General features: G+C 43.0%; 1 protein-coding gene across 1 annotated transcript in view; it reads right to left on the reverse strand.

Moving 5' to 3' along the window:
• grin2aa (glutamate receptor, ionotropic, N-methyl D-aspartate 2A, a) overlaps positions 1 to 23,160 on the reverse strand; it is a 117,145-nt gene that overhangs the window by 8,924 nt on the left and 85,061 nt on the right. The window contains exons 6-13 of the mRNA XM_031862185.1: positions 19,302 to 19,504; positions 15,822 to 15,993; positions 14,779 to 14,932; positions 13,779 to 13,904; positions 13,429 to 13,658; positions 7,821 to 7,981; positions 3,802 to 3,891; positions 2,547 to 2,644 (exon numbers count right to left, since the gene is read on the reverse strand). Of these exons, the coding sequence (XP_031718045.1) occupies positions 2,547 to 2,644; positions 3,802 to 3,891; positions 7,821 to 7,981; positions 13,429 to 13,658; positions 13,779 to 13,904; positions 14,779 to 14,932; positions 15,822 to 15,993; positions 19,302 to 19,504 (1,234 nt within the window). The remainder of the gene's footprint in view (positions 1 to 2,546; positions 2,645 to 3,801; positions 3,892 to 7,820; positions 7,982 to 13,428; positions 13,659 to 13,778; positions 13,905 to 14,778; positions 14,933 to 15,821; positions 15,994 to 19,301; positions 19,505 to 23,160) is intronic.

The following is a 23,160-nucleotide window of genomic DNA, read 5'->3' on the forward strand; positions in this document are numbered from 1 at the left end:
AAGGGCGCAGACTCACTAAGACATCATTAAACCTTTTGGACAATTGAGGAGAATATATCTCCGGTTAGATTCGCAAATAAACCAATAAATGCAGCCACGGCACACATGTTTTTAGCAAGACATTATGATATGCTTGGAATTGGCAGCAAGAGAATGTGAAAATAAATGAGATATTTAGATATAAACAGGTCACTTTGTGTTTTCTTTTAATAAAGTGCGTTCAAGGCAAAAGCTTTGGGGAGCTGTGACGGGAGGGACATATTGCTGAAATTCAGATTTTGTTCTTTTTTCTGCAGTCAGGCAGCTCAAGCAATAGTCTGGTGACCATTCGTCTGGAACGCAGGAACACAAGTCTCTGCAAGTGTCGTCCACAATTTCAGGGCTTTACGAAATGTTTCAGCTTGGAGCATCTAGTGCTGGGGGATAAAGAACATTTCATGTAAGATGTGAGAGTGCAACGTCTTCTGCATTACATTATTATGAACCACAAACACAGAATCCATTACTGTTCAAGGCATTCGCTTAATGAAGGTTTCTTGAGAATGCTTATCTGCACTTTGAAATAACTCCATCTCGGTCGAGCAACAGTTCCAGACCGTGACTGAATGATATTTAGGTCTGAAAGATTACAATCTTGCTGGATTGTGCTGTATGAAACTAGGATAAAAAAATAGTATAAGTACAGTATTCACATTTTTAGTACATTTTGAAAAAAAGTTTTAAAAAAATGTAACCCTAAAATAAAACGTGTGGCCAGCAGTTGGCTTAGCCAGAGCTGTGCCAGACCGTGTGTTTCCAGACAGGCTGTTATGTTTCTGTCAGTCTGTTTGTTCTTCACCTTTCTCCGCTCTTCCCTGAACACATCTTCTTTCTGTCCATGAAAAGCCATACGCTCTCCACCCACGTTGTGTCTATCTGATCAAGTACCATCTGCCAGGAACACAGTGTCATTGTCATCTATCAAGGATCTGCCCTCCTCTCATTCCCAAGCTCTCTCCTCCTCTTCCTCTCATCCTCTCTCTGACCTCTCTCCGGCCATCACACATGTGCACTGTCTTTGTTCTTTCTGTCTCTTTCATCGCTTTCTCCATCCTTCTACGTCAGGGGTGGCAAACTCATTTTCACTCTGGGCCACATCAGCATCATGGTTTCCCTCAAAGGGCCAGTTGTAACTGTAAGACTGTATAACTGTAACTACTCCTGACATATTGTTAAATAACTGTCTCTGCTTTTGATTATTGTTTATTCAAGTGTAAAAATATTGTACATGTAGTTATATAAATGTAAAAATATATTTAAGCACATTTCTGTTATTATAACATAAATCATTTTAATTTAGGGTTAAGAAACCCACATTACTCTATCAAAGATCAAACTTTTAAAGAAAATAACAAAGACAAATATCAAACACAAGTTATTACAATAACTTTGTTCAAAGCTATTGTTGTCACCTCTCTGCATCACTAATGTCCCTGCCGTCGTCCCGTGCATGGCAGCTACATCCAAGAGCTCCTCACTGAGAGTCAGGTCTGCCTTGAGCCTCTTACAAACATTGATAGATGATGTATCTCGTCTCTTAGCTAGCTGTGTTAGATTGCTGCGGGCCTTGAGTTTGACACGTGTGTTCTACGTCCTCTTCATCTTCCTCTGTCACACACTTTATTTGCAATTATTTGATCTCTTTCCCCCCTTTGCCATCTCTCCCACTCTCTCTTCTCACCTTTCTTTTCCTTTTTTGACTTTATCTAATTTGTTTTACAACAGCGCTAAAGTTATCAGCGTGTTGCAAAGATAATACAGCCTTGAATGACTCTGCTACAAGTGTAAAAGAGATTGGATGGGATTAATAATAGGGCGGAACAAACTAGGCGGAAACAAAAACCCACTGAACCAGATGTTTTTACTACATTTTCCAGCCGTGGTATATGATGGAGTGTGGCCTGTGTGCTCTGCAGCCCTGATAAGATTTGGTTAGAGAGGATTATTGTGACACCAATGTTAATCAACTTCAGTGCAGTTAAAGTGAGTGGCTGTGAGCACCCGCCTCAGCAAAATGCTTTCGATGTAAAATGTAAATGAATCCGTCACTGAAAGCTCAAGCTGTCTCACTTTCTCTCTGTTTTGAAGTTGGACATTGTTTATATAAGAACTTCTGAAGCTACTGTAATAAAGGAATGGGGTGATTCAGAGTAATGCTTAAACACACACACACACACACACACACACACACACACAAATCTGGTGCTGCAGAGAGGAATACATTAGAATAACTTACACACTCTGCCCTCTGTTTAGAGCAGCCTTTTGTGTCCAGAATAACATCAAAGGACTATTTATACTTCACTGCTTTCCCTTTGTGCTGTCAGCAGACAAGGCAGTAGAGATGTGTGTGTGTGTGTGTGTGTGTGTGTGTGTGTGTGTGTGTGTGTGTCTGTGTGCAGGAATTACAATGCTGGCAAGGAACAATGTAACCTTTTGCCTTCATGGATAGGGTCATGCACTTTGAATGTGTGTGTATGAGAACGCCATGTGAGTGTGTTTCTCACCATCTCCGATGATGGCCAGGATGGCCAGATCCACCTGTCGTTTCCAGTACGAGCCTTTCTGCAGAGCAATGCCGTAACCAGTGGTGGCAAAGATGTACCTGAACGCAAGCACATCCAGAACATACACAAACACACACGCACACAAAAAACACATATTTTAACCTTTAAAATAATAATTCTCACCTTCAACCCTCCAGATGCTGTGATTTAAAAATATATTTAATGTATAATGATGCATATAAATGTTGTGAAGTGGAAAAATGACAGTCACAGAATCTAAAGCACTGCAGCAGATATGTTTTTTGTCGGATCCAAAGACAAGCAAACCTAGTGTCTAATCAAAAGGGTAGGCTTTCATTTTTTCAGGTCTATCTTATAACAATACTGCCACATATGATGTACATTGAAACACCGTCGGCCGCTTTGATCATCCCTCCGCTCCACACTGACCTTGAAGAGGTCTCTTCTTAAAACAATTACAGTGTTCCATTGCTTTAAAAATGGATCTCTTAGCAGTGTGGAGAGGAGGAACAACTGGCAAAAACCAATAATACTTCAAATGTCCACATGGGCATGTGAGTGTTGTTTTAAGACAGACTCAAAAAATATGTACATATCCATTAAATAATATGTTTTTCTTATTATTACCATTATATACTGTATATACATATATGTATATAATCTAAGTGTCAAACAGTCAGTCAAACTTATGTGGTGACGCCACATAATTGCACCTGAAGACACTGGTCTCGGGACCAGCAACTCCCTGGAGTCTCCACTGGGTTCCAGGCAACAGGTTCAGCAGGTAACCCTCCGTAAAACGCCGGTTGGTTGATTTTACTCTTGGTTTTTAGAGAAGCTATACACATGTTACCTTTGGACAGAGGCAGGCTAGCTGGTTCCCCTGTTTTCAGTCTTTGTGCTGAGCTAAGTTAGTCGGCTGCTGGTGGTAGCTTCATACTTACTGTATAGACATGAAGGTGGTCAATCACTTCTCATCTAACCCTCAGCAAGAAAGCAATTAAGCGTATTTCCCAAAATATTGCACTTTTACGTTTCACTTTTTATATGTGATAGCACGATACTCAATAAATAAGCAATTCCATAATCCATGTAGCTTGTATTTATCTGAGCATTACAACCACAAACAAACCCTTCACACAATGGTTTGGACCAAAGAATGGCGGGATCGGACCATGACGTGAAGACAATCCACAGTGAAAGTGTCTCTTTAAAGAATTAAAGCTTTGGTTACCCGCTGCCAATGGTCACCAGCTTACATCCCTCATCTCTGCCGGCCGCATAGTTCAAAACTGCAGCATCGTAGATGAAGGCATCCAGTTTCCTGCAAAGGATGAGAAAAAAATAACAGAGGAAAGAGACAGAAGACAACAGACAGAGGGAGGGGATGAAGATGCATGAGGGGTTTCACTTTTTTTTTTTTTGTTAAGAGAGCGAGTGAGAAGTGCACAGGAGTTGACAGAAAGCAGACGAAGGCTTATTTTTCAGAACGTGTTGTTTGCGGCTCAATTCTAACGTGTTAAATCATCTCCAATAGGACGCCAATCCAAGCGCAACCAAACACTCAGAGGACACACTGCGGAGCGGCCGCCGTTCAATACGGCACGCTTCACTGATGATAGGACCTTGGAAGCAAATGGACGACCTAAACAAACTTTTGACCGACACGAATACTGACACTCTTTCTCTTTCTGCCCTTGTCCACATGCAAACACACACACACACACACACACACGCACACACACACGCACACACACACACACACACACACACACACACACACACACACTCATGAATAAGCAGGTTGCGAAGTGGAATGTACAAACGTAAAGAGCCCAGACTCAGACTGACATTTTCAATGTAACTGATGCCATCACTAACCGCTGCTCTCTCGCACTCTCAGTGCCGGCTCACACGCACATACACACACGCACACACACACACACACACACACACACACACACACATACACACAGAGCCCTGCTAATAGCGCAGTGACTGGCTGGCATTTACTGAATGTCAGATCCAGCCCTCTAACGGAGGCTCACAGCCGATAGTTCAGCTGTGTAATTAGCTTAACCCAGCACTGGCTCCATCCACACGCAGGCTGTGTGTCCAAACATGTAGGCAACCATTCCTGTGTGTCGTAGCGAGTGTGTGTGTGTGTGTGTGTGTGTGTGGACACTTCGGCGACATGAGTGCGATTGTGCACACGTGGTTGCGCACTGGTGAGAATGGATTTGTGTGTGTATGTGTGTATGTGTGTTTGTAGATGCGAGCCAGACATACTGTGGCTCTAATGGCTTGGAGAGGGATTCAGCCATCACAATCTGTCACACCTTTATTTGAATGAATAAAATGTAGCAGCACAGAATTCCATGCCACTTTCCATCTCTACACCTTTGAATGTAATCTTTAAAACGGCAAAATCACCATTAAGTGTGACTCGGAATCTTATTTTACGGGAGAACTCTGCAGCGCAGTGCATAACCTGTCAGTTGAACTCCTGTACAAATAGCATGTGGACCCCTAAAGAAAACATTTTAACAGATCTACATTACAAATCCAACTTCAAAATGAAGGTCATGCCATAAAAATTAAAAAAAATTTTCCCCCACATAGAGACTTTGCATTCAGTGCATATAATCACATTTCTCAAACCTTAAACACTTACAAAAGAGAGACTTTTCAATGTCAAAAATGTCTGTCTCACTTAAAACATGCACAGTGTGATAGAAGCTCAAGGGGCTGGGTTGGTGTGGCTACCAGAGAGAATATGAAGTACAAACAGTTGAGGTTGAAGACTCATGAGATGCCAAGACTCGTCATGTTGAATCTCTGGAAACACTGGAGAGTTACCGCGATATCACTTCCTCCTCTGCTCCTCTGTATCCATATTTGCATGTTAACATTTTGAATCTGTGCAGAGCCATATGATGCATGGTACTAGGTATTCTACCTGCAGCGTGCGTTTGCATGTATGTGACTTGTCAACAGAGTGTGTTGCTTTTTTGTCCCCTCTCAGACAACCCTAAACTTTTCTGCCAGTACCCTTTGTATATTGAGATCCTCGCTGTGCCGACACGGTAGTCTCATTACAAATGAATGAGGATGCTGTGTTTCTCTTGCAGCTCTCGTGTCAGATTGGGCGCTACAGTCCTGTTGGCATTATGCAATATTTTTGGAACACACATGAATGGATTTATACTAATTTACCCATAACATATTCAACACTTTTGCTGGTACTGTGAGTGATTTAGGTCCCGAAATGTAATCAATTCAACTCCCTGGTGCATAGTTCTGGTTCTTGTGGCTGTAACAGATTTTGCGTGTAAAGCCTGTCAGCATTATGTGTGATCAGAGCTAATCCAGCCATCGAGCCTCTAACAGCTGAGCGCTGCTGCTCATCTGCTAATACCACAGAATAGAATTATCAATGAGGGCATTAGAGGCTGCACACACCTGCAGCTCGCTGTGTGTGTGTGTGTGCAGATACAGTATGTGTGTTTTCATTTCTAATCAGTGTCACATTAGTTTACCAAGGTGCATATTTGTGTGTGTGTGCATGCGTGTTTACCTCTGTGCTGTATGTTAACACAGCAACACAGGCGAGAGCGACTGAGAGTATTATAGATGCAGGAGTGGTTTAACCGGTCTTTACATGTTTACATCCAGTTTACTTATGACTTATGGATGAGAGAGAATGAGCTGAAAGACATAGCATGAAAATCATGGATCACGAATCACATCCTCATATTTGTCCTTCAAGCTGAGAACTCTGATTGGATCCCACCCCATAGTCATTAACCAATCAGGAATAACTTCTTGTCGTATCACCTCATCAACCTCTTGTCCTTTACCGGGTTCTTTCCACCATTTTTCCTTGCCATCTCTCCATTACTTAATTTCCCTCCCCCCACCACCCCTCCTTTCCTGTCTCCTTCCTCGGTCTCCCTTCCCCTTCCCTTCTCTACTCTTACCCTCAATTTCCTCTTTTTTCCTGATCCGCCACCCTCCCCTTTTTATTCCATTACCACTGTCTTCTTCTCTAGTCTCTTAGCCCTTTCCTCCTGCCCTCCACACTTCCTTTATTTCCTTCAATCAGCCAGTTTGTCCTTGGCCTCCTACCCCGCCTCTTATTCCCAAGTGATGGTGAGATGAGAGTCACCCCTCTGCCTCTGCTCCTCCCTTTCCTTTCCACTGCCTTTACCTCCACTTCTCTATCCATCCAGCCCCAAATGGTTCCCCTGTTCTTGGCAATAACCCCCCCCCCCCCTTCCTTTCTTACGCGGATATATTATGGAAGTATAATGACGTCAAAAGATCTAAAGGAGCACAAAACAAAATATCAGCGCTACTCAGTCTGCAAGTCCACATTTGAGAGAGCACAGGCACAGATTTGTAAGAGTTGAATCAGATTTCAGAGTGCAATCATGCACGGTCTCAATTTTCTGTTTTGGCAGCTTCTGACCACTTTAGATCACAAGAGGTCACTTGCCAACCATTTCTGAGAAGTAAACTGCAACAGGACACGCCCACATTGAGAATTCAGGTTCATGTTTTTTATTTTTTTAAGTCTGCATGAAATTTTTTAAAAAGCTTACCTACAATTCCAATTATTGAGGGCTTGTTGATCTGCGCTGTAGATTCTGGCTATCCTTAAATTGGCCGGCTATTTTTATCGTGTTTTAAATAATGTCTCTGTTAAAATGATTAAGAAAAATAAGATATAGCTAGTAGTAGCTATCTAGCTACTTCAATGAATTAGACTCTAAAATAACTCGGTCACTTGCCAATAAATTGAATGTGATTTTAGTCATCTAGATTTTTAAGATAATACACAAATCGTCTCCTGCTCTTACAAATCTGACCGTGCTTTCTCAAAGCTCGACTTGCAGACTAAGTAGCGCTCAAATTAGTTTTGTGCTCTCTCAAATAGTTTTGCCATCAATATACTTCCACAACACACCAGCACCAGTCCCGCTGTAGAGACCGGTTCTAAAAATAGCTCCTGCCGCCCCCAATGAGGAAGCCCATTCATCCCCAGTCTCAGAGGAGCTGTCACGCACACACACACACCTGACAGCAAGCACACTCACAGACATGCAATTACACATAGATCTATCTGTAGATGACACACACACACACACACTTTTTTTCAGGTTGACAGGTAAATCGGTGAAATAGTATTTGATCACGGATCAGTGAAGGAATGCGCTTACTCGCGATCATGCACACACAGTGTTCCCTTACCCCGTTTTGAGGCTGACAAGTGCGTCCGTGACTCCAGTTTGATGATATTTTACCATGTACTGGTGCATAGCGGGGTAGTTCTTCCTGATGTTCCTCTCGGTGGATCCGTTTGGTACCGTCCCGAAGCGGAACGGAGGCGAGTATGCGTACGGGTTCTGAAACTGTGGTGGAGGAAATATAGAGAGGAAGTAAGGAGATAAAATAGAGGGGTGAATGAAAGTGACAAAATGTATTCCGAAAGTGTGCGTGAGCTTTTGTGTTTTTAACTGTGTATATGTGCGGGTGGGTACAAGCACTACAGATGGGTCACCCTCAGAAATAATGGTTCCAAAAGGGTTCTTCCTGAAGCGCTGAGGTTCTAGCGAGGTTCTACCTACTGATATTTGTGCTCCATATCCGTTTCATCCTCCTTTACGCTGCCCTCCTGTCTGTTAGTGTCTGTACATCTATGAGCACCGTCACTGTCTGTGCCTGTAGTGTGTCTCTGTCTGATAAAACCTATAAGCACATCTGATTCTATTGCATCTACCTTCACAGAAGTCATTCTATATTTCCCCTGGGAATCCCAATGTTTCATTCTTGAGTTATAGATCGTATTTTACAAAAATAAGCAACTAAAATATAATTGTCTTTTCAATTTACCAACATAATTAACTTAATCGAGGTGTTGATAGAAAATGAGAAATACAGCAGCATCGTCTCGTTGCCTTTATTGGAACCTTACCACTTAATCTCTCAGATTGTCAGTCCCCCCCGGTTGCTATTTTTAATTTTTAATCTGGATTAATCATACTTATATTCCACTGTTGGCATCCTTCCTCTGCTCTTCACAGGTATTTCTAACGTCCCTTACTATGTAGGTCTGTCTTTGCCCAGATATATAATCTATTTATTTTATTTATCTGATTTAGTTGAGACCACGTACAATTTAAGCATAACGTCGGCTTTACTGGCTCTTTAGTTGAGAGGCCACTTTCCTTCCTTTCTCTCTCTCTCTCTCTCTCTCTCTCTCTCTTTTCACCCTTCCTCTAACTGAATTTCCTTTCCTTTTTTACACTCTCCCATCATTTCTCTCTGTCTCCGTCATCCCCCTCTGTGTGTCTCTCAGGTATAATCTAGTCTGTGTACAGGTCAAGGGTTTTGTAGTAATGTGCTTGTCGCTCCAGTAGCTACATACCCTCAAGCACTGCCGTAACAATCTGCCGTCATTGCCAGAAACAGACAAACCCTATCAATTAGAAGTGTATATCACGAGCACCACTTTAACTGTGTGTGTGTGTGTGTGAGAGAGTGTGCGCACGTAGTACTGAAGACTGGTTTCACTACATATTGTCAAAACAGCTCTGTAAAATAATAATCCAAAACAATCTCATATATCTACATGTTTGTTCTGCTCAACACAAAGTCACAAGTCAGTGCACGAGGGATTTGACCAGCATATTGTAAGTATTGGTGTCTGTTCAACATCTGTAAAAAAATAAAAACATCTGCGTGTTCGATTGTTGAATTGTTAATGTGAACTAGTTTCATCATATGTGTGTCTACATTAAGCATATCTAAATATGTATGCATACTCTATCTGCCTGCACACATCTCTGTTGTATAATCAGGTCAGGGCGAGGGCGCGTTGATAGGTCTGCTGTGCATATGTGCGTGTTAGTGGTGATGTCACGCAGTGTGTGTGTGTCAGCATCACGACAATAGCCCTCAGGAGGAGCTCTCTCCTCATGCAGTCCTTCCTATTGTCCCCCCCCCCCCCCCAGCCCACAGCTTTTGTGGCTCTTCGAAGGTGAAGCAGAAGCTTTAAGGTCAGAAGAGGGTACAGAGGCACAGGCATTTTGACTTGTCAAAGGCACAGGTGAAATTGATAACATTAACAATGACTATACGTTATCCAGCACTCACATCACCAGGGCCAGTCGGAAGGCAACCATCATTGATGTTATCCACCCTCATCCTACTAACATTTTTAACATGCAAGTGCTACCGTCCCTGGGGACTCAAAGAATAAACTACTGTAAGAATATCATATATATCTTATATGTAGTAATCATAGCTGTTAACTTATTTCTTCTCAAAACATTATTAGCTATGTAATAAATCTGAAATAAAGCAAATTATCACTCAAATTTTTTAATTTACTTTTTTTTAGATGTGTGTCGTTTTTCTCTAAAGCAGCGGTTCTCCAGGTCCTTGTGTGTGGTTTTCTTTTTATTCTTTTGGTGCTAAGCAGTATTGTTGTATTGTCACTGCAAAGTGTTCTCAAACTTAGAAACTGCTCTCAGGTTTAAGAGCGTCCCCTTTTAGTCCTTATTTTGGTCCAAGTCTTGCAGCAACAATGGATTTTTCTACATGTACGTATGTGTCGGACAGGCGGGTTTGCTCTCAAGGGCAGCTGTTTCCAAAAGCGTTGGTCATAGATTTCATGTAATTTAAACGCATCAATCACACTGCAGATAGAAGATGCATTTACCACTTTACGATACAATACTGAACTATTAAAATAATGGACAGATTCATTTTTTTTTTAATTGTCTAATCAACCAAACATTTCGCGGACCCCCTGCAGTACCTCCGCGGACCCCCTAGGGGCCGCGGACCCCCCTGTTGAAGACCTCTGATCTCTGATCAGCTGTTGAGAAACCAGAACAGTATGTCCTGCTCAGCAAGCGGAGACAAATAAGCCAGCGTTGTAAAGACAAATCCCTGGTGGTTGTTCAGCCTAAAACGCCATGGACCCGTTAACTGACTGCCCTCCAAACGCACATGAGACGGCCTGCTTGGGAGACAGTTGCCAGCAACTCACTTTGCTTTCATAACTCCCTCTATCATTTAACAGCTCTTCCTGCGGTCCCTGGCTTAAATGGATGATGCTATAGGCAAAGTAAAAGAAAGGTTATCAAACCTCTTATCATTTCAGAGCGCCTAAGGAGGGAGAATGTGCTCTGTGTTCTGATAGAATCCCAGCTCAGCCCCCTGTGACCTACAGTGTTATTCTCTGAATGCTGCATGGAGTGTATCATTTTAGGACAACATATTTACTGACGTTTTGTTTTTATTGTGCATCTCCACATGTGGCACACAAAACTGTTGTATTTCCACTCGTAAGTCATTGAAGCAATCTATTAATATTGTTGTGGTCCTGAATCCTAGTTTGCAACGGCGACTACCAACATTAAGCCCACTTTGTATGTTACTGAATAAAATGACATCAATTAAAAAATGTATGACGACGGGTGATGAGGTGTCTGTAGCTCAGTTTTTGTGGATCCGGTCGGCCATTAATCGCAAGGTGGTTCCTCAAGCTCTTCTAGTCCACATGGGGACGTGTCCGTAAGCAGGACGCTGAAACCCACGTTGCTTCCTGCGCATGTTTACTTTGAACAAACGTGTCTGTGGAATGTATGGTTTCCATGGTTGGAGGACGAACCGTGCCAATCAAAGATCTTCTTGGGATGGGACTTAGGTCACGCTGAAAGTATTAGACTTACATGATAACAAACACACCTCCACTGGGATGTTGCTCTGTGCCTGATGGATGTCTAAGTAGGCCACTGTTTCCTAACATGTTAGCCATAAGACATTTGATAAGTCGTTGTATTCCAAGGTTTCTTTGCTTTGTTTGCTTTGTTCTGCCTCCTGGTGGTCAAAAATCGGTTAAAGCAGTTTTAAGTATAATTCAGCGACAGGCATCTCGATGGCGGATTTCCTTCATCGTTTTGCTGGTCACATGATGGCTGATTGTCCAGCCTCGCTCAGCATATCTGTCTGAATGGCCATTTACCCTTTTTATCTGGTTCCTTTCTTCCCCTGACCCTCTCTGTCTTCCCATATCTCTTTTGCTTCCTCCCCCTCACGCCATTCCTTTCTCCCTTCCTCAGCCGTCAACTTGGCCCATATCTGTCTGCCGGTTGTCTTGTACCATCTTGTGTGTATTGGCCTCTCGGCTCTCGCTATTCCTCAGTCACCCTCCTACCAGTTGCAGCACCCCTTATCCCCCCCCTCTCTCCCTCTGTATGTTGTCAAAACCCTCTACATCAGTCTCAAATGCTCTCTCCTTGGAAGCATCTCTCCCATACATCTGTCTCTCTCTATCTCTCTCCTCAGGAACTCTCCACCCTTTTGTGTTGCTTTTCTGTTCTATTTCTCTACATTTGGTTTGACCTTTTACTTTAATCTTTCAGCCTGTCTTCATCCCCCTGCAGGGCCACCATTTCCTCTTTTATTATCTTCCCTTTGTTATCTATATATTATTATATTTCATCACAGAGTGGCACAACAAAACAATGCTATATTAATGGAAGAGATTTGGTTTATTCATCTAAATATTTCACAAACACTAGTTCTATATGGCATGGAATATGGTTCCATGTTTTGTAAGCAACCAAAAATGTTAAAATATTTCTTAGGATGTGTGTGGAATATTTCACCACAGTATCCAGAGACACTCTGGGTGGTTTAAGCAATCCAACTCAAACACAATTCCAAATACTTGCATTGTGGATCCAAATGTGTAAAGGATTGTTTATTCCTGATGGATTTTGATGGATTATTTGCACTTCTTATACATGATGATCGTAAATGTTACCAGCAAGATTGTAATAACACATAAGAGGCCAGTTGAATTACTATAAGAAAAGCACATGATGCAGCATCCATTCTTTATACGACACATTAGTGATGACCAATAAATCATATTTTCATCATCACAGGGATATGAAAATGTGCAATATACACATGGTCAAAGCCTGAGAGGCTCCGGTGAAGACAGTGAAGTGAACAAGGTAAGTTAAAGATCTCGAGTTAAAGACAACTACGCTCGCTACTGTAAGTAAGTGCAATGAAACCTGCGTCAATCATTTATCAATAAACCTGTTGAACAAGCAGAGAGATGATTACTCTCACTCTGCAGTCGCTCATCTACCGCTGCTGTTTAACACACGCTAGCTAGGCTAATAGCGAATTGTTACAAACAATGGGAGCTATTTTGTTGAGCTGCATCTTAGTGAGCAGTGTTCCAGTGTATGTGTCCGTGGATTCAACCGTGAAGGGTGGAACGGAAGGAGTGATGGAGTGAAGGGTTGTTGAAAAGGTTGCAGTAATAATAAAGTCGTTGCCATCTTGGTGCAGACGGAGCCCCCGTGTTATTAATTGCACACTTCAATATTTGTTTATTAATCGTAAGTCATATCGGCATCACAAATATTGAACACAATGTATATGAATATTGATGTTATCGCACATTTACACTTCTTACTGTTGCAGCAAATGCATCTAAAAGAGCCACTCAAAAGTGAGTCTTATTTTAGTGTTCGCCCACGAACAAACATGCAACATAACTAGTTACATGTATCACTGCAAAACGTTTCAGTTTGAGGATTGCATGAAGGTGGAATACATTTTAAACAAAACTTCATATTACGGAGCAAAAGTTTATCGTATGATCATTTTTTTCCCTGTCTTGGTTTTTTATAAAAATGCAGGATGAAAAAATATTCTGCCAACATATAACATTCCTTGTGTAAAAGTTTGTGTGGGCTATTACTTACAAAACAAACCACCATCCAGTCAAATCAACACACTACTTCTCCCATTTGCCGTCATTTACCTTGTTGTCAGAGAGCCCGGTGACTTGGTCGACAAACTCCTCCTGGATCATGAAGGCAGCCAGGTTGGCAGTGTATGAGGCCAGGAAGATGACAGCGAAGAAGGCCCACACAGACACTATGAACTTACTGGTAGTTCCTTTCGGGTTCTGCACTGGCACAGAGTTGTTGAAGACCAGACCCCACAGCAGCCAGACGGCCTTGCCCATGGTGAAGGAAGGGCCATGGGGGTCTGAAGGAGAGGACGGAGGGGAGCGAGGCAGATTGTTTAGAGGAAGAGGAGGATGTACACGTTGTATAGATGAGAACACATCCTCATGTCTGATGTGAGTGTGTTCACATTCATACTGACCTCTTCCTTGTGCCAGGTTTCTGTTAAAGCCAAGAGGACTGATGTACTCAAACATGAAGACAGCCATTGCAGTCACCAGTAGGAGCATCACAAACATCATCACCCACACTGATGCACTGAATGGCTCTGAGAGAGAGAGGGAGAGAGAGAGAGAGACGGGAAAGAAAGAAGAAGACAGATATTAACACATGTTGGATTACATTTAAAAATCTTCAACATCACTTTCTGATTCGAGCTCACTCATTGTCTATCTCTCCATGTAGACACAAACAGACATTGAGGAAAGAACTGCATGGCTAACAAGCTGACTCCTGCATGCCCCCCCCCCCCCCCCACCCCCCCACACACACCCACCTGACAGTGTGAGGAGGCGCACGAAGCCCTGGTGTCAGCACTCCTGTCCTCCCTCTGAGCTCACAACACTACCACAGAGATTAAACCACGCTCTAATGTATGAGAGAGCACTGCTGGCACAGCGCCACGCACCGTGTGTGCGCAAATGTGCGCATGTGTGCGCTGGCAAGCGTCCATTTTGGGGTATTCCTACTAATTGCCATTTACACCACAGTAACTGTATGCTGCACACATGTCAGTGTGTGTACCTTAGTGTGTGCGTGTGCCTTTGTGTGTGCAGGAACTTGGACGTCGATGCAGAAGCACGACGCATCAAATGAATGTGACTGAGCAGCCGTAACGGGGATATCCACGGTCACTCAAGTTAAAATCCTGCGCTGAACTCCCTCTCAGGTAAGTGGGAGTCATTGTGGGAGAAAGCAGGAGTTGAGCTAAATCCCTGTGATGAAAGAGCAAGTATTGACAGCTGCGTAACAGACCTGAATTGTGTTGTCAGCTCTGTATCTCAGGGAACACACACACACACACACACACAAAACAAATACCATCCTACACTCACACGAACCGAAAAAGCAAACAAGACGGATCAAACTCTCCCTCTCTCCTGAGTCCAACAACAAAGCAAGAGTTATACGGTGACAGTTACCGAGAAAGGCTGACGGGGAGACTGTTCCATTGCTACGGGAGACCATGACGCTGATCCCGGTTTCCACGAATGGGACGGAGAAATCGATGACCTCAGAACGCTCCTCATTGATCGTCAGAGATCCGACGGCCATGACGGCTTTCTTATAGACCACCTTTGGAGGGCGGAGGAGAGGGAGGAACGCAGGGTTAAAGGGAGGGAGGAATGGATGGATGGATGGATGGATGGATGAGGAGGGTGAGTGATGAGGGATGAAGGAAGAGAGACAGGTGAGGACAGAGATGTGGAATGAGATGGATGTTAAGGAGGAGGAGGAAGATATGGAGGGAAAGAGTGTCAGGTAAGGTTGTAAGTTTGGGGAAAGGAAGACAAAGAGGAAGAAAAGGTGGAAACAGAAGATGCAGGGTAGGTTGAAATGGGAAAAAGTAGGAGATGGAGGAAGAAAGAGAAGAACAAGGAATGTTTAATCATTGTGGAATTCACTGGTTTCTACAGGAGCAGCTAAGATGCGTTTACTTTCTTAAGTCTCATAGCTGAAAAAGTTTTGCAAAGTCAACAATGAAAGCTTTTTTGGAGAAATACTGCAAGAAACAGGACTATCCTGTCAGAGATACAGGTCATACAGATGTCTCTAATCTTCCTCCCAGCCTCGGCTTGCATTTCAGATGTACAACAAACTGAAAGTGAACACTGATCAATAACTTTATACATCATTCATGACATACTCCTACATGTAGCCCGCTGGTTCTCATCGTGCCGACTTTAAGACCAGCGGGTAAGAAGAAGACGAGCAGTTTTTTTTGTGATGAATACATTAAGAGTCAGCAGCATAAGAAATGCACACACAGATAACCGCGCACTTCTACCTCCTCAATAAACTGATATTACATTGGCACAGATTATTTGTATTTCCATTTGAATTACATCTGATTCTATTATTGTGTCTGGTTTTACACACATTTGGGTGACATTTGATATTGACCTTTATTGGGTGTACCACACACACACACACACACACACACAGAGAAAAAGGTTTCTCTTACCTCTCCCACCATCCCATTCCAGACATTGTTGATTTTCTTGCCATGCTTGCCATTGGTTACCAGGTACAGGTCATAGGTGAACTTTACATACGTGGCAATCTTTTTCAGAATATCGATGCAGAAGCCTTTGCAGCACTTCTTGATGTATGTCCCACCAGCCTCAGTTGTGTTACTAAAGAAGCACAAACGCAAAAAAAAAAATGCACACATCGTTAGCCATTGATTTTGAACAGCAAGCTGCTTCACCCAATTATGAACTGCAGTTTAGTATCTGTGACAGAAAACTGGAGAAACGGGAGATAGAAGATTATATCAGCATGTTAATCCAGGTGGATGTTTTTCTTTTTTAATTCAAGTGTTATTTCCACCTCTATAAATCATGAATGACAGAAAACAAAACAAGGATGGCTTTTCTTCCCATTGCCTTGTTAAATGTATATGAATGCACCAATGAACAAACATCACCCTGGGAATTTTTAACCTTCAGGTTCAGGTTGTTCCGTTCAGGAACGACATCAGACGACTTGAAAAATATGCTCCCCCTCTCCTTCTACCTCTCCGTCTCTCTGGAGAAGGAGGTTTATGACGGCACTGCATCTGCAAGCCTTGTACCATCTGTGTATATGAATTTGAGAGCAGGAGAGTTCAGACACCATTCACGCACACACACACACACAGGAGTGCACATCAACTCTTTTTTTCAGCCACCTGGGACTCTCATTTAACTTTTAGATGTGTGCTAATTAAGAGAAGATAACCTCGTCCTTTAGTTTAACAACAACCTGCACACAAACTTGATGGTAAAAAAACACATCCGTCCGTGACTCTGCAGTTTCCTTCAGAGCTGAAACTCTGTCACGTTGCAGGAAGTCTGTAGGAAAAGCATTAGCTTTTTCTTGCCCCAAGTGCAAAATCCTGCGTTACCCTCACTTGGAATCCTTCCCTGTCTTCAGACTGGAGAGGCATCCACTGGTTATGGTCGAACAGTTTCACACAAGAGAGAAAATTTTCATTTGAAAAAAGCCAGGCGCTGATCTGTCAGCAGTTGTGAATTACTTTTTGTGAAATGTTACGCAATCTCCGAGGCTGATTTTCTACAGCTATGACTGGATATTATCTATAGCAGCTGTTCGAGCTAAAATGAAATTAAGAAGCTAATTTACATCTAAGCCCCTTCAAACATACCATGTGTTAACAGAATCTGGCGAGTTCACTGCCAGAGACGCTATATTGGTTTTGATTCCTTATCAAGCTAAAGTGAAGACTTTTGAAAGAACGTTGACCCTCCTTCTGTCACGCAAGATCCATTTGTCCAATTAAAGGTGGCCCATGGCTTCCGATTCACCACACAGAAGCAATGGTGACAGCGATGGAACACATCCAGTAAGACATAGTAGAATGGGTGAAGAGACTTGCAGAGAAGAACAATGGGAGAGTCAAAAGAGATGGAGGATTGTGGCCCAATATGCACGGCCTATGTTTGACTTTAAAAGCATTCAGTAACTTCAACGAGTCCTAATTAAATCCCAGGTTTTCTACACGGAAAAAAAGGAGAACTTCCTTAATTTGTAAGTTGCATTGGGCAAGTTCACCCTCAGGGAACGCAGTAAATCAGGAAAGAAATGTGTTTGAAATGTCATGGCTGTCTGCAAACATGGCTGCTTTTAAGATAATATACTATATATTCTGTTGTTGAAATGATGACAGAATATAGTCATGTCACTGTAATGTAACTATGTGGATAAAGTGGGACGGGCGGAGTTGGGGGGGGGGGACTCATGCGGGGAATGGGATCTGTGATAATAGAAACAAGGACAACTGAGTCAAGTTTCTGGCCGGTTCAGCTGGTGGGGGCAGTGACAGAGCGAGCATATAGGCCAGAACTGTAATAGCTGCATCCATGAACACAGCGTACCCATTTAGGCAGGCCATAGTACAGTGAGAGCATGTGATGTTATGGAGGCTGTTTGTGAAGTTGTCTTGATATAGAAACGCTACAGGGCCCGAGGGGTCTCCAGGGAGGGCGGTTCGGGTATGTGTGTTCAGTGCGAGTATGGCTTGTTCTTAGGCCAAGCCTGGATGAGTGAATTTGTGGTTCTGCATGCATGGATAGTCCTCCATCCCCCGATCAGACCCCGCCACGACTTCTCTCACTCTGCCTCCCTCCTTCCCTCCATCTAACCCTCTTTCTCCAAATGGACATCACGGATGCTTGAGAGGGAATCGCGCTATGGGAGGGAGCAACGAGCCCGGATGCATTGGCCTGTAAGTGAGTGGACATGTGGCAACAGAAAGTGTATATAAACTTGTGTGTGTGTCTGTTTGTGTTCTTCCTTGGAGATGCTTTATCCTCCGCCCTACTTCACAGTCATTCTAGATGAAAATCTCTGTTGGCCTCTTCCCTGGGACCCTATTAGCGCTTAATCAGCTCTCTTTGTGTGTGTGTGTGTGTGTGCTTGAATAGTAGTTATAGTCAGTAACTCTGTATGCATGCATGTATGCAGTGGTGAGACTGACACAAAGTGTCCAGTACACACGCCAATGTTACTGTAAGTACGTGTGTGTGTTCCAGTGGAGAGAAATAATATTAAATTATCTACAAACCAATTACATGCTTTGATTCAGCAGCATTCAAGCTACTCAGTGACACACACACACACACACACACACACACACATGCCCTAAGCCACTCTCACTGTGTGCGTAGACTTCAGGAGCATAATATAGCGAGGGGCCAGCAGTATTTGGGCATTAGAAAGAAAATTGGTCATGAAGGAAGTAAATCGCTGACTTCAGCAGTCGCCTCCATTTTCAGGGGGAGGTAAGAAGCTGCTGCATAGATCGCACACTGCACCTCTTCCCGTGCTCGTGAGAGAAGCAAAGAGAGGGAGAGCGACGCAGAGCAACACAGCAACTGTGCCGAAGGAAATGGAACATGGATGATGTCATCTTTGCCACCTTCTGATTACCAAATATATATAAAAGGGAACTTTAGTTTCTGTCGCGCTCAGTCACATTTTTCACACAAACAAAGTTGTCAGTCAGTGAGTTTGCAGCCTGCATCAAATGGAGACTACAGTGTATTTGTGTTCATTAAATGTTATAGTGTTGAACCCTTAATACCACTGTATATTAATATTCATGAAACAGTAATTTACTTCTTTCTTCACATTGCATTTACGTAAATATTTCCTCATACTTGTTGGGCATTTTAAATGGATAGCTGTTGAATGTGTTTAGCTCTGGTTAAGCTTAATGATTAAAGATAATGATATATAGGTTATCATTTCAAAAGTGATGAATCATCATCATTGTGGCTGTTTTCACTCTTGAATACTGTATATTCCCTTTGTGCCCATGAGTCAGCGAGGACTCTCAAAGAAACAATCAAACCAGTGGCCAAACCACTGGCCTCGGAAAGCTCGAGCAATTTGCAATGAGAGCAACAGTGCGAGCGAGATCGATGGACGGTAGACTTACTCTTTGATATGCTTCCTGCAGGGCACGGAGTTCCTCATGCAGGTACCAGTGAGCCTCTCGACGTCCTCCACAATGACAAAAGGTTTCTCCTCTAACGTGACGATGGACAGGTGGTTGTCGTCCATCTCGGCATCACCCATGGAGTTGAATCGCGGCCACACTGGGTACTTAAGTGTCAGGCTGCGGTTGTCCAGTTTCCCCATCTGGATGGAAGGAGAGGTGGATAACACAGACGAGATGATGAAGGAGTTAAGCTCAGCAGGATTGTTAAGACACTTAACAACTAGATTAGCTGAACTTACATTTTAGGGATTTTACAGAGGGTGTGGATCTCATCCAATACTTAATAATTAGTGAGCCGATTGGGAATCAGCACTTGTTGGGTTTAGACCCATGACCTCACATTGAAAAGACAGTCTTTCTAACTCGGCAAGCCTGTTGCCCTCAGGTCTAATGGTTACAAGCAGACAGGAAGTGGAAGTGGTGGGAAAATGATGTCCACCGGTCAGTGATCATAACATGGCAGGAAAAATGCAGTGTGTTACCTTTCTTTACCTGGTAGTTTCCTAACTGCTGTAATCTGTTGCCCAATAACTCAAAGCAGACAGGAAGTGGAGAGGATTACAAATGTAGACACACGTTAACATTTCCTTTTAATGTTACATATGTTGCTTTTTATTTTTCTTTTTTTTTGGCACGAAAACATTCAAATCACCACACATGTTCACAGACCATAATACATGTGACTACCGGTACGACAGTGGGTACAACGTAGCAGAGTAAAAGCACGGTATGTAGGGATGCACAGGGGGATATACAGTATGGCTATGAATGCAAATATGAGAAAGAGAGAGGGAGATTGGAAGTGTGATAGCGCTGCGAAGTTTTCAGAGCGGTGATGTAACACATTCCCCTATGAATGCTCTTTGCCCATCTACACTTGCGTGCGTGCGTGCGTGCGTGTGCGTGTGTGTGTGTACGGCCTTTATGCATGTTTGTATGTGACAGGGGAGGCAAGGGGGAAGCAAGGCTTTGCTCGACTCTCAATTATTGATGTTACAGGAGCCAGAAAATGGCAAAACCTGGCTCTCACTCTTTCCCTCCGTTACAAAAGTCCTTCTTTCTTTTTGTAGAGCTCTCTCTCTCTCTCCTCGGCTCATACAGCTTCACCGCTGAGGACTTTACAGCAAACGCTTTTTGTGCATCACACACTCATTTAGGTGCACAAGGATGTAAATGGGTGGATGTGTAAGGCAGTAACAAATGGAGATGGGCTAAGCTACTGAAAATGTTTGTATTGTGTGCGTGACCAAAATATAATATATTTTAAAAAACAGTCACAGTCACATATAATACACAAAATATAATAATATAGCTGCGCTAGTCGGTCACCCCTTTGACCCTGCAGTCATATCGGACAGTGGTTTTACACACACACACACACACTCACACCTACACATGCACACACAGGCGTTGTTGCTCAGCCTGCATGCCTGGCTAAGTCATTAACAGGCGAGCAGAGAGGAGGAAGTCAAATTAGCATTTTAATTGTTTTGCTTTGAGTGGTTTTCTATCCTCTGACAGGGATTAGAGTCTTTTCTCCACTCTTAGTCGGCACCACTGTCAACAGCTCACTCTGCTGTCAGCTACATCTCTAGGTGTGTGTGTGTGTGTGTGTGTGTGGGGCAGGACGGTATGCTGAGGTGGCATGTACGCGGTTTCTTGTTTGTCACCTTCACTCTCCAGGGAACGGCCACATTTGTCTATCTGTCTTACCCCAGCTGTGTTGCATTTCACAAGTGAGTGAATGCGTGCCTGTAGCTACGCACACGTATATGTGAGGGGGAATATGGGCATAATCAGGGAGATAGGACTTGTGTCACAAAAATGAAGGGATTCTGGAATGAAAAAAATAAACAAAGATGAGTCAGAGAGAGAAAAAACAGAAAAGAGCGTGGGTTCAAAACGATTGTACACGCAGTTTGGAGTCATTTTCTGGTCTCAGTAAGACCCTAAAGCAGCAGTTAGCAGCAGAGTGTGCTTTGCTGATATACATACTCCTCGGGGGTTTTAACTATGTATCATTATGCCAAACGCTTCTGGTTGGAACTGGAAAAAAAACACCATTAGCTTAATTTTTCTTTCATTTTATTTGATAGTTAAAGGGGACATATCATGAGAAAACAGTGCTTGTGCACATACATTTGGGCATCTGGAGTACCAACCCAACTGTGAAATAAGACAACCCAGTTAGTTTTTGGAGCTGAAGACATGTGACTCAACAAGCCAGTCAGATTTGGCTCCCCTTCCTTTGTCACATGTATGCTCGTTAGAATACACCCCCCACCCCCACCATATCTTTCTTGCATGCCAATCAGGGCAGAATGGGATTTTTCGGGAAGGGGCCTTAAAGGGACAGGCTCTAAAACGGAGCGTTTACCTCGGAGGGTGAATAGAGTGATATTCAGATAGACAGTATGAGAAAAATAATGTGTTTTTTTTAACATTGAAGCATGTAAACATATTCTAGTGGAAAAGCAGAATGCAAGTATGAACCTTAACATGACTATGATATGCTCCCTTTAAGTATTTAATATGATGCAAAGTGCACATTCCGTACTGACTGTAAAATGATCTATGTTACAACTTGTTGCACCTTTAAGTATCAGTATACACGACAAACCTGAAAACAGACAGTGATTGACCCAGTCAATCACTAATATAAGCCTTTAAGGATTGGCCTAATTTGGTTGGATGAATCAATAAACTCGACGGAGAGATAAAAGTTCCACTCAGAAGATGGTTGAAAAAAAGAGGGGAAGAAGAAAAGGAGGAGGAGAAGAATAAGCTGACTTCAGCAGCTCTTCTGATATCCTCTTCCCACTTCTTCTCTGTCTCTCCTTCATCTAATTAAAGAAAGAGGGGTTATAAATTAATGCCCAGAGAGGATAGAGGATTCTCTTTATCGACCGGCCAGGCAGCAGAATGCTGAATCTCCCTGCATGAAAAAGCAGATATTACACACACACACACACACACACACACACACTCCTTTCTATGTGTGTGTGTGTGTGAGTGTGTGTGTGTGTGAGTGTGTGCGTAATGTGACAGCGAGGCCAGTGGGAGGTTAAGATGATAGGGTCTGTGGGATTAGCACATTATAACATCCCATGGAGACAATCCTATCGCACCGTCACCCTTAGCAAACTCAGAGGCGATGAGATGACACTCTGCCCCAGAAGAACTGCGTTTCTCATAATCTTTCCGGGGTGTTTTTTTTCCTGGAAATTCCTTGTTTTATTTATACTCTTTATTTTTTCTTTTGTCTCCTCAAACCTGCCCTCCTTTTTAATGTTCTCTGTTTTTTAAACTCTATTTTCAAAGACCTTACTCTTTGTACCTGCATGTCTTGCTCTATATTTCGTCTATTTCACACCATCGTCTCTTTTTCTCTTTCTGTGTGTGAACCACACACACACACACACACACACACACACACACACACACACACCAACACACGCACACACACGGATACACATGCATACTCTAGCTGCAATCAACAAGAACCATACAGAAAAAGTGAGAGAGAATGATATAAGAATAAAGGAAAACAAGGGTCAGCGCTTTTACAACTGAGCACCTTCTCTGTGCCAGTCTCACCGGGAGAGTTATAGCTGGGGCAAGTTGCATTATGGGAGAATGAGTTCCTAATAGCGTGGAGAAACCCATTCAGTCATAAAACAGTATCTGTCACTCCTGTCAGACAAAATTATGTCGGGAAAATGGATTCTGCTCTCCCTCTCCTACGCTTGCTCTGTTTATACATGCGTGTGTGTGTGTGTGTGTGTGTGTGTGTGTG

The sequence above is a fragment of the Anarrhichthys ocellatus genome, unplaced genomic scaffold (assembly GCF_004355925.1).
Source record: "Anarrhichthys ocellatus isolate YVR2014 unplaced genomic scaffold, GSC_Weel_1.0 scaffold26, whole genome shotgun sequence".
In the NCBI taxonomy this organism is placed as follows: domain Eukaryota; kingdom Metazoa; phylum Chordata; class Actinopteri; order Perciformes; family Anarhichadidae; genus Anarrhichthys; species Anarrhichthys ocellatus.